Genomic DNA, 12,937 nt, shown 5'->3' on the forward strand with positions numbered 1-12,937 from the left:
TACCAAGGCTTGATTTGTGACCCAAGATATGATCTATCCTGGAGAATGTTCCATGAGCACTAGAGAAGAAAGTGTATTCTGTTATTTTTGGATGGAATGTCCTATAAATACCAATTAAGTCCATCTTGTTTAATGTATCATTTAACGCTTGTGTTTCCTTATTTATTTTCATTTTGGATAATCTGTCCGTTGGTGAAAGTGGGGTGTTAAAGTCTCCTACTATGAATGTGTTACTGTTGATTTCCCCTTTTACGGCTGTCAGCATTTGCCTTATGTATTGAGGTGATCCTATGTTGGGTGCATAAATATTTACAATTGCTATATCTTCTTCTTGGATTGATCCCTTGATCATTGTGTAGTGTCCTTCTTTGTCTCTTGTAACAGTCTTTGTTTTAAAGTCTATTTTGTCTGATATGAGAATTGCTACTCCAGCTTTCTTTTGGTTTCTATTTGCATGGAATATCTTTTTCCATCCCCTCACTTTCAGTCTGTATGTGTCCCTAAGTCTGAAGTGGGTCTCTTGTAGACAGCATATATACGGGTCTTGTTTTTGTATCCATTCAGCCAGTCTATGTCTTTTGGTTGGAGCATTTAATCCATTTACATTTAAGGTAATTTTCGATATGTATGTTCGTATTACCATTTTCTTATTTGTTTTGGGTTTGTTTTTGTAGGTCTTTCCCTTCTCTTGTGTTTCCTGCCTAGAGAAGTTCCTTTAGCATTTGTTGTAAAGCTGGTTTAGTGGTGCTGAATTCTCTTAGCTTTTGCTTGTCTGCAAAGGTTTTAACTTCTCCATCAAATCTGAATGAGATCCTTGCTGGGTACAGTAATCTTGGTTGTAGGTTTTTCCCTTTAATCACTTTAAATATGTCCTGTCACTCCCTTCTGGCTTGCAGAGATTCTGCTGAACGATCAGCTGTTAACCTTATGGGGATTCTCTTGTATGTTATTTGTTGTTTTTCCCTTGCTGCTTTTAATATGTTTTCTTTGTATTTAATTTTTGATAGCTTGATTAATATGTGTCTTGGTGTGTTTCTCCTTGGATATATACTGTATGGGGCTCTCTGTGCTTCCTGGACTTGATTATTTCCATTTCCATATTAGGGAAGTATTCAACTATAATCTCTTCAAATATTTTCTCAGTCCCTTTCTTTTTCTCTTCTTCTTCTGGGACCCCTATAATTCAAATGATGGTGCATTTAATGTTGTCCCAGAGGTCTCTGAGACTGTCCTCAATTCTTTTCATTCTTTTTTCATTATTCTGCTCTGCAGTAGTTATTTCCACTATTTAATCTTCCAGGTCACTTACCCATTCTTCTGCCTCAGTTATTCGGCTACTGATTCCTTCTAGAGAATTTTTCATTTCATTTATGGTGTTGTTCATCATTGTTTGTTTGCTCCTTAGTTCTTCTATGTCCTTGTTAAACGTTTCTTGTATTTTCTCCATTGTAATTCCAAGAGTTTGGATCATCTTTACTATCATTATTCTGAATTCTTTTTCAGGTAGAAAGCCTATTTCCTCTTCATTTGTTTGGTCTGTTGGGTTTTTACCTTGCTCATTCATGCGATGTGTGTTTCTCTTTCTTCTCATTTTGCTTAACTTACTGTGTTTGGGGGTCTCCTTTTTGCAGGCTGCAGATTCATAGTTCCTGTTGTTTTTGGTGTCTGCCAGCAGTAGCTAAGGTAGGTTCAGTGGGTTGTGTAGGCTTCCTGGTGTAGGAGACTAGTGCCTGTGTTCTGGTGGATGAGGCTGGATCTTGTCTTTCTGGTGGGCAGGCCCGTGTCCAGTGGTGTGTTTTTGGGTGTCTGTGACCTTATTATGATTTTAGGCAGCCTCTCTGCTAATGGTTGGGGTTGTGTTCCTGTCTTGCTAGTTGTTTGGCATAGGGTGTCCAGCACTGTAGCTTGCTGGTCGTTGAGTAGAGCTGGGTCTTGGCGTTGAGATGGAGATCTCTGGGAGATTTTTGCCGTCTGATATTACGTGGAGCTGGGAGGTCTCTGGAGGACCAATGTCCTGAACTCGGCTCTCCCACCCCAGAGGCACAGGCCTGATGCCCGGCCAGAGCACCAAGACCCTGTCATCCACACGGCTCAGAATAAAATGGAGAAAAAAGAAAGAAAGAAAGACAAAAAAAAATAAAGTCGTTAAACTGAAAAATAAAAAATGATTATTAAAAATAAAAATTATTTAAAAATTAACAAAAAAAAGAAAGAAGAGAGCAACCAAACCAAAAAACAAATCCACCAATGATAACAAGTGCTAAAAACTATACTAAAAATAAAAAAAAAAAAAAACAGAACCCTAAGACAAATGGTAAAAACAAAGCTACACAGACAAAATCACACACAGAAGCATCCACATACAGACTCACAAAAAGGGGAAAAGGAAAAAAAAAAATATATATCGTTGCTCCCAAAGTCCACTGCCTCCATTTGGGATGATTCGTTGTCCATTCAGCTATTACACTCATGCAAGGTACATGAAATTGATTGTGGAGATTCAATCCGCTGCTCCTGGGGCTGCTGGGAGAGATTTCCCTTTCTCTTCTTTGTTCGCACAGCTCCTGGGGTTCAGCTTTGTATTTGGCCCCGCCTCTGTGTGTAGGTACCCTGAGGGCATCTGTTCTTCACTCAGACAGGATGAGGTTAAAGGAGCAGCTGATTAGGGGCCTCTGGCTCACTCCGGCCGGGTGGAGGAAGGGGTACGGAATGCGGGGCAAGCCTGTGGCGGCAGAGCCCAGCATGATGTTGTAACAGCCTGAGGCGCCATGTGTTCTCCCAGGGACGTTGTCCCTCAGTCATGGAACCCTGGCAGTGGCGGGCAGCACAGGCTCCCAGGAGGGGAGGTGTGGATAGTGCCCTGTGCTTGCACACAGCCTTCTTGTTGGCTGCAGATGCAGCCTTAGCGTTTCATGCCCGGCTCTGGGGTCCGCGCTGATAGCCATGGCTCGCGCCCATCTCTGGAGCTCGTTTAGGCGGTGCTCTGAATCCCCTCTCCTCGCGAACCCCGAAACAATGGTCTCTTGCCTCTTAGGCAGCTCCAGACTTTCTCCTGGACTCCCTTCCGGCTAGCTGTGGCGCACTAGCCCCTTCAGGCTGTGTTCACGCAGCCAACCCCAGTCCTCTCCCTGGGATCCGACCGAAGCCCCAGCCTCAGCTCCCAGCCCCCCGCCCATCCCGGCGGGTGAGAAGACAAGCCTCTCGGGCTGGTTAGTGCTGGCCGGCACCGATCCTTTGTGCAGGAATCTCTCCACTTTGCCCTCCGCACCCCTGTTGCTGCACTCTCCTCCGTGGCTCTGAAGCTTCCCCCCTGACACCCCCCACCTCTGCCAGTGAAGGGGCTTGTAGTGTGTGGAAACCTTTCCTCCTTCACAGCTCCCTCCCAGAAGTGCAGGTCCCTTCCCTATTCTTTTGTCCCTTTTTTTTTTTTTTTTTTTTGCCCTACCCAGGTACGTGGAGAGTTTCTTGCCTTTTGGGTGGTCTGAGGTCTTATGCTAGTGTTCATTTGGTGTTCCGTAGGAGTTGTTCCACATGTAGATGTATTTCTGATGTATATGGTATCTCCACGGCTCACTCCTCCGCCATTTTGAAGCTCTACCTCATGCTATCCACACGGAAAATGTTCCAGTGGATTAAAGTCTGAGCCCCCACTTCCAGCTGGAGCCGGTTGTGGTGCTTTTCCCACAGCTGAGTCGGTGAAGCAAAACTGGTCAAGAGGCACTGCTCTCACTCCCACTTTTCCTAAAATTCTTAATGAAATGCATCTTTTCTGTTCTTTCTACCTTGGCATTTTTGCAGAGAAATTCTCCAAGGTACCTCAAATGTGTCACTTTCAAACCGCACCTCTGTCTTTCCCTTCCTCTCTCACTCTCCTTCTCCCTCCCCTCTCTTCTCTCTCTCTGCAAAAACTGGTTTTCCTAAGGTATTTCCTATCCCAGCGAAGAGCACTAGCATGCATGTAATCTCTCATGTCAGGAATAGGATAACTCACCTCCTCAACTGAAAATGCAATCTATCCTTAGATTTTTGTTACCATTAGCTCTTAAATATCTAACACCCTTATACACTTTCTCCACTCCCACTGCGACCAACCTTGCTTGCCAGGGCTTCCATCACCTTTTACATGAATGATTACAAGCACCCCTTACCTGGCTGCAGTGTGGAAAGACACTGGAAGAAGGCCAGATTCCATTTTCTCTGATTTCCCTAGAATCAAATCTTATTACTTAACCTACAAGTTAAAATATTTTAATGACTTCCTAGTGATCTTAGAATAAAAGTCTTGGTACTTAAAATGACCCGCAAATCCAAGGATGGCTAATTCCTGCCTAACTCTCCAGCCTCGTGCTCCAGCTGTAGTGAAATTTCTTCAGTTCTCATCCAGGGCCGTACACCCTTCTTCCTTGGGGCTTTTGGACATCCTTTTCTTCTAGTTGCAATGTCCATCCTCCCTTCCCCAGTTTCACCTTGTTCCAGTTAATTCCTATTCGTCATTTATTTCTCTCATTTCAAGACTCTCCATGTCAGAAAGTCCTTCCCAAATCATCTCTCTAATGTCACATTACTTGGATAAATGCACAGAAGGAAAGGGTTCTATGAGAGTACAAGAAAGTTGGCAAATAATGATCGTCTCCTGGATTCATTGATGGTGGCTGCCTGCAATGCTGCTGAGAGGTTTCTGGGGCCAAGCACAGCTTCAGTAGGAACGGGTAGAGTCAGTGATCACTGATGTCCCACCAGCCACAGGAAGGAGGAGTGCACATTTTGCAGCAAGTGTACTGTACATCTGCCTTCCCCACCTCAGGCTCTAGAGATTTAGTTTCTTTTATACAAGTGGGACTATCGATAGAACAATATCTGAGGTGCATTTCAATCATTTCTTGAGTTTTCTTAATGGGAGGTACCATGCAATAGAGAAATAGGCACAAATCTTGCAGCCAGACTTGCTGGTTCTAATTCTCAGCTCCATTGTTTACTTTATGCTTAATATTCAGAAATGTTCTTAAATTCTTTGAAATCTGTAAAGTGAGGATACATTTCGTACCAAAGTGATAGGAGAGTTTTTCATATATATGAATTACCATACCTTGCACATAATAAGCAGTCAGTGATTGCTATCAATTTTTCAAATCACTGAAAATTAGAATGTAGATTCAAAGGGAAACATCATACTTAGATGCTCACCAGCATGGGGAATTCACTTACTCTGGGCAAATTTTGGAGGATTGTCATTCACGTCAGTGAGGGTCACTGTAAGTGTTGTGGTTCCAGATAGGCCACCCGAGTGTCCACCCATATCTTTGGCTTGGATAACAACCAGGTACTCCTCCTTGGCTTCTCTGTCCATATTGGGAAGGGCAGTTTTTATAATTGCTGAGGGAAAAAAAAAAATGGGAGAATGACTTTTAGCCAGACAGCTCATTCAAAAATCAATGTGTGAATCACACACATACACACACACACACACACACACACACACACACACACGAGCATACATCAGGACCCCACTCAGATAATTTTCTCTTTTCTCTTGACATTTAGCTGGTGTGCATCTCTGATGCCAACACTGAGAAAGACTGTAGTCATAGACAGTAGTGGATAACTTGCAAAAATACATTTTATAATGTATAAAAAAAAGAACTTGCGAATATATACATTAGAAAGTAAGCTGAATGGCATACTCCTGCCTACCAAATTAAAGTATAAATCATAACGTAGCTTCATCTACTCTGGAAAATCCTGGAAGTGAAAGAATCCTACAATTTATCACAGACTCCAATTCCCCTACAAGAGAAGTAAATACACAAATAGCTAGAAGGCTCTGAGGTCAAAGATAAATCATTCTGAGGCTCACAAATACATCAGAGAGATGAAAGAAATAAATGCATCATTAGAATCAACTCAGACAAATAAAATGCCAATCAGAGTTAATATAGGCAAGTGTCTAAATCTTAAGGCACTGTTCAACTACATTTATATTTTAATTGTTTAGTTACATCATGACTATAGTAAAAGTAATAAATATTTTAGAGAAATGGGAAGATATAGAAAAGAGAAAAGGGAGTAAACATAAAATCATATAAAATAACAATATCAGTGCTAAAATGTTAGTATTTTTTCTGACATTTTCAGGGTTTCATCTTCTGCTTCTCTGTGTGTCACTAGTAATTTAATATTCTTATTAAAGATTCAAAATCTTCTTAGATATTCCTGATGATATTTTGAAAAATCTTTATTTAGCCCTCTCCCTACCTTCATACCTCTTTTCCTAGATACTGCTAATATTTTGATGTGTATATTTTCACATGTATATGCATACAAATGTGCAAATGTGCACATGAACATTTAACCACAAATGTGATCACAGTATAGTCATTGTTCTGAGACTTTTTTTCACACAGTGGATATCTTTGAGATCTTGTCAATGGTTAGAGGCCCAACTCATTACTTCTTATAGCTGTATAATTTTTCATTGAATGAATGTACTATGAGTAACTTGGGCATTCCCATATTAACCGATATTGCTATTCTTCCCATTTCAAATAACCATCCAGATATCTTATTATGATGATACTATATTTTTCTGTGCCCTGCAGTTTTACTTAACTCTATGCCATAAGATGCCCACCCCATATTACTAAAAGCCCATAATAGAAGTGTTTGTCACTAGTCCAGAATATCCCTATTGAATGAATGTGTTACCTCTCTGGACCAAGTGAAGGAAAAGTCTCTGCATTAAAGACAATTTGCCCCTCACTTCTAACCTCAGGGACATCATAACTGTTCAATTCAAATTGAAGATGAGTGAATCACTTGGTCATGTCTGAAGTTGTAATCCTGTGTTTTTGGACTCGTACGCTCTAATTATATCATCTGTCTGTAAAAGGTTTGCAAGGATTTCAAGTCCCTGAATCATTCAAGTATCAGCAGAGGCACAAGAGTGCCCAGGGAAATCTAATCCACCCAGTCAGTGAGCAGGCTCTGGGAAAAGCTGTGAGTTCTTATGCACTTTCTTCAACCTTGAAGCCACCTTTATATCAGAGCTTCCCATTCAGGCAGCACTCAACTGGATAACCCTGCCTATTTGGAAGTATGGATAGTAACATACTGATATCTTTCAATACAGTGATTTCTTTCAGGATTTGACCATATTGTAATATAAGTCAATAGGTCATACGTATATGGTTATAAACAAAAAACTGAAAGAAGAGAAAAACAGAAATATAGCAATCATTCTGATTTGGATCACTGTGAGGCATTGCTGAGAGGAAAATAAACATCTAGGCAAAAGACAGTAAAAACAACAATAAGAAAACCTCATTATCAGCATGACAAGATGCCAACACGGTTACTCCGCTATGGATGTATATTTTCATGACTCAGAATCTTCAGTATGGGCCCAATTCCAGTAAGAAGGATTAGAAAACAGTTTTACCCCCATGCTAGTAACATGAGTAACTTGTAGTTTGTAAAGTTTAGGTACCACCACAATTTAAGGTCATCATGAATTAAAGCCATCCACTGGACTTTGGAATTTGATGTAGAGCTTCTAATAATCAGAGAAAAGCAATATAATTCCTCAAGGGAGGCAGCAACTGTTTTCAAAGAAGTTGATGGATTAAGGTCTACACATTAATCCTCTTAGGTTACTTCAGTGGAAGAATTTTTACAGCTTCCTCAGAGTCAGAGAAGACTGGTATGTATTATTCTCATCATTTTTTTTAATATATCATGAGAGAGTAAATTAAAAAAAAAACTGTGATGTCTCTCGGACACATGGAATTAAAATAGTTTTGAAGCTCGTTTGAAAATAGCATACTTGGGTCAGTGTCTGTGAGTTGTATCAGAATATGAGTGAAGGATCATGACAGCAGGCCTTGCTTTAATGGGACAAGAAGAGCTCCCTGGGTTTCCACCTATTACAGAAATGTTGATGTCCTCCACCATCAAGGTATACAGCTTCCTACTACCTACGATGCCCATCTGTTGACAAGTTAGAGTCCCCTTATAAATGCTCCTACCTATTGAAGTCAAGCAAGTTTGGTTTCTCATATTATCCTCACACTTACAAGCTTTGTGATCATGAACACATTATTAAACCCACCAGGGCTCACCTCCCCTGTTAAATGGAGATTTAACATCATCAAGGGGATTCTAAGACTATGTGAGATAAATCATGCAAAGTTCTTGTCACACAGTAGTTACCCAACCGTACTGTCTCCCCTCCCCTTCTGGCTTCCCAAACAGAATTTAATGCTTATCTGGATACTGGTTCGAGCGCTGAACACTTGCCAGCTGCTCTTCCACATCCACTCTCCAGCATTCTGCACCTACTTTTGGTGTGGGAGAGTGGCCTCTATGGATGGACTTACTTGCTGGCTTTGTGTTAGACTCCACCAATGCACACTACCCCAGGAGACAGGGAGGCTGGAGCAGGGTGAGGTTCCAGACCACCCAATACCGCAATCACATGTTTGGCCATCTACGGTTTCTATCTTGGGATAACACTAGAGCAAAACTCTAGTGTCTGTTAGCGCCTCCTTCCCTGGCTCCTTCAGGTCTAGGAATGATATTAGCACTTCTGCTGCTGGCCTTGTGGGGCTTCCCTATTCCTTAATGGGCGCTCTTAACCTGGCCATACTTTTGTCAGTACTTCCCTCATTAAACTCTCCTGAATCACCCCACTCCTGCCAGGACCCTAAAAGATATGGTTCGGATACTGGTTCTTTAGCCACGTGTCAAACATGTTTCCACCATGTCATTCTTACATCTACAGGTCAAAAGTTCATCAATGTCATCGCGTATAGCTGTCTAAAGGACTGCTCCTTGAGACGGCCAGACAGGTATTTGGTTCCTTATCTGTAACATGAGAATAATACGTATACAGTGAAGTGAGTTGCTCACGATGACCCATCTGGGAAGCTACACACCTGGGAGGTTTCACACCTTCTTCTTTTATTGTACAACATTGAGAGTAGGTTTCCTGATATTTTAAGGTTAAGTGGGGAGTGTCTCCCATGTCCTTAGGGTGTGTCACACACGAAACTGGCTTCAGTACAAACTGTAATGAACAGCTTTTGCTTTGCCTGAGCCCATTTCCTTACAACTAGCAGCAACTCATTAAAAAATCCATAGTTTTAAAAAGACATAGTTTCTGGAACATTTTTCCTGCTACCTTGTGCCCATAAAAGCAGGATAAGAAAAACCACAAGTGCCTTTGGTCCTTCTATTTTTCTGCTTGTGTTGGGTCATATCTATACATGTTACTTAACTTTTTAAATTCCTCTACAAAAGGCAGATCATTTCACGTGCATAGATACGGCAAGATGTTAATAAACTCCTAAAACAGAAGCTTAAAAACTGCCTTAAACGTTCTTTCTACTTCTTCTACCCTGAATTATTTGCTTTGGCCCACATATTCTCCCAAGTATTAGTAGCTTTAAGCTATTTCTTTTGTGGACAAGAGAAGGACTTCTATGTTTTAATAATTGTTTGGTATTAAATATCACCAAATACAGAAAATATAGTAATAAGTGATTTTCCCTCTCTGATTTGAGAAGTCACAGCTTTTGAACCATGAAGACTAAAATGTGACTATAATCCTCAATTAAATGGCACTTTTATGCATTTTCACCTGTGATTTTAAGAAGACAGAGAAAAGATCCTTATACCCTTTTTTGCCAAAGTAAACTAATTTAAAACAACTTTTGATGGTGCTTATTTTAAATAGCTTCCCATCTCCCGAGAAATAGACTGTGTTCCTCTTTTTCAAAGTAGTGGTCAAGCAAAAGTAGTGTCCACGTCTCCCCATGTGCTTATAGTCACACATCCTCAATGCCCAGCAATGTGTTCGCAAGCTTAAATATTATGTTTAAACTTCCATTACACCAAATTGGCAACAAATCAGAGTTATCAGTTTTTTGGAGAGTAGTATACAACATGCTTTCTTCAGGGGCAGTTAGTATGGTAAATAACCTCACAAAAAAGAAAACAGCATATGACTTGGAGTTGATACAATGAAAACTGTTAGAGATTTTGTCTTTGGCTTTTGCAAATTTTCAACTCAGGAAGGGGTCTAGGGCTGACTTAGTTAGACACCTTAAATAGTTGCCTTTGGAAAAATCACAGAACTTCCCTGGGACACATTTTTTTTTTCTTGAAAATAGGAGGCTCTAACATTTCCAGTAGAAGAAAAATCCACAATTGATGTTCAAAAGGATGAGCCTCTCCTGCTGAATCCTTGATCACATTAACTGCAAAGTAGACTCAGAAATGGGAAATGTAAACTATTAAATTCTAGAAGTGTTTCCCTGGAACTCCATTTTGAAAATCTAATCTAATCAGAAAATTCAATTAATGAGACTAGTCCATTCTCTGTGAATTGAATTCAATGGAGATTTTGAACCCGGCACTGGGAGTAGGGTTGGGAAGGTATGAGATTGGAGGTGAACCCTGGCAGGAGGATTAACAGGGGAAAGAGGGAATCATCTTGCTCTGAAGCTGGCATTCACCACCCTACTGTGAATAGACCAATGTGCTTGATTCTCCTGTATTTAAAAGACATGGTTTCATCTTAACTGTATTCAATCACATGGAGATTTCCCTTGGGCAGAAGTTTAAGAATTTAAATCCTAGCCTGGCCTAAGTTCCTCCCAAGTACTAAACAGCTATTCCTTATGTCTCATCATTCAGGGAGTACTTCTTATTAGAATTCAGTCATCTCAGAAATTTAAAAGTTGAGTCTTTATTTTTTTCTTCCCATTGTCTTTGGTATTATCATTTGAGAAGCATTTTGTATCCGTCACGAAGACTTCCTTTTATAATTTCTGTGATATCACCAGATTGAGAGGCTTCATGAGAAAGGCAAGGAGATGCTGATTAACTCCTTTGTCATTTTGAAGGCTGATTACTGTAATTCACTCTTTGTGGGTCTCCCAGATTGTGCTGTTCAAAGATTGCAGTTGATATAAAATGCTGTGCTAAACTCCTATTTGAATAAGACTTGTTGAACACATTATCCTAGTTATGAAAAAACTAGCTCTGTTATTCCCCCAAACTCTTGCCAATATAACGTGCAATTATCACCTTACGATCTCTGAAAAAGAGTCTTTCAATTATGAGGTTAAGTGGTACAAATTCATCAGGGAAAATAGGGGGTATTTGCACTGTTGGTGGGAATGTAAATTGATACAGCCACTGTGGAGAACAGTATGGAGGTTCCTTAAAAAACTAAAAACAGAATTACCATATGATCCAACAATCCCACTACTGGGCACACACCCAGAGAAAACCATAATTCAAAAAGACACATGCACCCCAGTGTTCACTGCAGCACTATTTACAATAGCCAGGTAGGTCATGGAAGCAACCTAAACGCCCATCGACAGATGAACAGATAAAGAAGATGTACATATATACAATGGAATATTACTCAGCCATAAAAAGGAACGAAATTGGGTCATTTGTCGAGACGTGGATGGATCTAGAGACTGTCTTACAGAGTGAAGTCAGTCAAAAAGAGAAAAGCAAATATCGTATATTAACGCATATAAGTGGAACCTAGAAAAATGGTACAGATGAACCGGTTTGCAGAGCAGAAGTTGAGACACAGAAGTAGAGAAAAAACATATGGACACCAAGGGGGAAAGCAGGGGTGGTGATGGTGGTGGTGGTGTGATAAATTGGGCGATTGGGATTGACATGTATACACTGATGTGTATATAACTGATGACTAATAAGAACCTGCTGTATAAAAAAATAAAATAAAATTCAGAAAGAAAGAGAAAAACAAATACTGTATGCTAACGCATATATATATGGAACATATATTTAAAAAAGGTTCTGAAGAACTTAAGGGCAGGACAGGAATAAAGACGCAGATGTAGAGAATGGACTTGAGGACACGGGGAGGGGGAAGGGTAAGTTGGGACGAAGTGAGAGAGTGGCATGGACATATATACACAACCAAATGTAAAACAGATAGCTAGTGGGAAGCAGCTGCATAGCACAGGGAGATCAGCTCAGTGCTTTGTGACCACTTAGACGGTTGGGATAGGGAGGGTGGGAGGGAGACGCAAGAGGGAGGAGATATGGGGATATATGTACACGTATAGCTGATTCACTTTGTTATACAGTAGAAACTAACACACCATTGTAAAGCAATTATACTCCAATGAAGATGTTAAAAAAATATTATGTAGCAACTTAAAATGCTTATAACATTTTAAAAATTTTATTTTAAAAATAATGTATGCCAGGCTTCCCTGGTGGCGCAGTGATTGAGAGTCCGCCTGCCGATGCAGGGGACACGGTTTTGTGCCCCGGTCCGGGAATATCCCACATGCCGCGGAGCGGCTAGGCCCGTGAGCCATGGCCGCTGAGCCTGCGCATCCGGAGCCTGTGCTCTGCAACAGGAGAGGCCACAACAGTGAGAGGCCTGCGTACCGCAAAAAAAAACAAAAACAAAATAAAAAAAATAAAAATAATGTATCCCATGATTAATCTTATATAAGTGCTTATAACAATTTGGCAAAGAATATAAATGAAGATAACTTGATGTGTTTTGTGAAGGAATTGGAGGTTCACTGCCACATTTCCTAGCACTCTGCAATAGAAAGTATAGGACTGCATCTGTTAGAAAATGGTCTGGGATTAAATAGATGAAAATTTATTTCAGGAGTATTACTAACCATGTGATTTTGGGCAAGTCACTGAAATTTCCTGAAGCTCACCAATCATGTTTAAAATCTTATTAATTGCCAAATAAGAGTTTAGGTTGGTATTATTACACGAGAGGTAAAAGCCAAATGTTTTACTTTATACATCAGATATAGATACAGACACATATAGAGATATATGAAATATAATACATATTTTGGTATTTATTTTTATAAACATATACATATATATATATGTGGGCATATATACATTCACCCAT

At 40.3% G+C, this 12,937-nt stretch overlaps 1 protein-coding gene across 2 annotated transcripts in view; it reads right to left on the reverse strand.

The window, feature by feature from the left end:
• Positions 1-12,937, reverse strand: part of CDH8 (cadherin 8) — a gene marked incomplete at both ends in the record, with an annotated part of 356,696 nt that overhangs the window by 157,136 nt on the left and 186,623 nt on the right. For both annotated transcript variants that reach the window (XM_082677661.1, XM_082677660.1), the window contains one exon: positions 5,206-5,373. In XM_082677661.1, the coding sequence (XP_082533787.1) occupies positions 5,206-5,373 (168 nt within the window). The remainder of the gene's footprint in view (positions 1-5,205; positions 5,374-12,937) is intronic.

The sequence above is a fragment of the Grampus griseus genome, assembly GCF_964374135.1.
Source record: "Grampus griseus genome assembly, chromosome: 19".
Classification (NCBI taxonomy): Eukaryota; Metazoa; Chordata; class Mammalia; order Artiodactyla; family Delphinidae; genus Grampus; species Grampus griseus.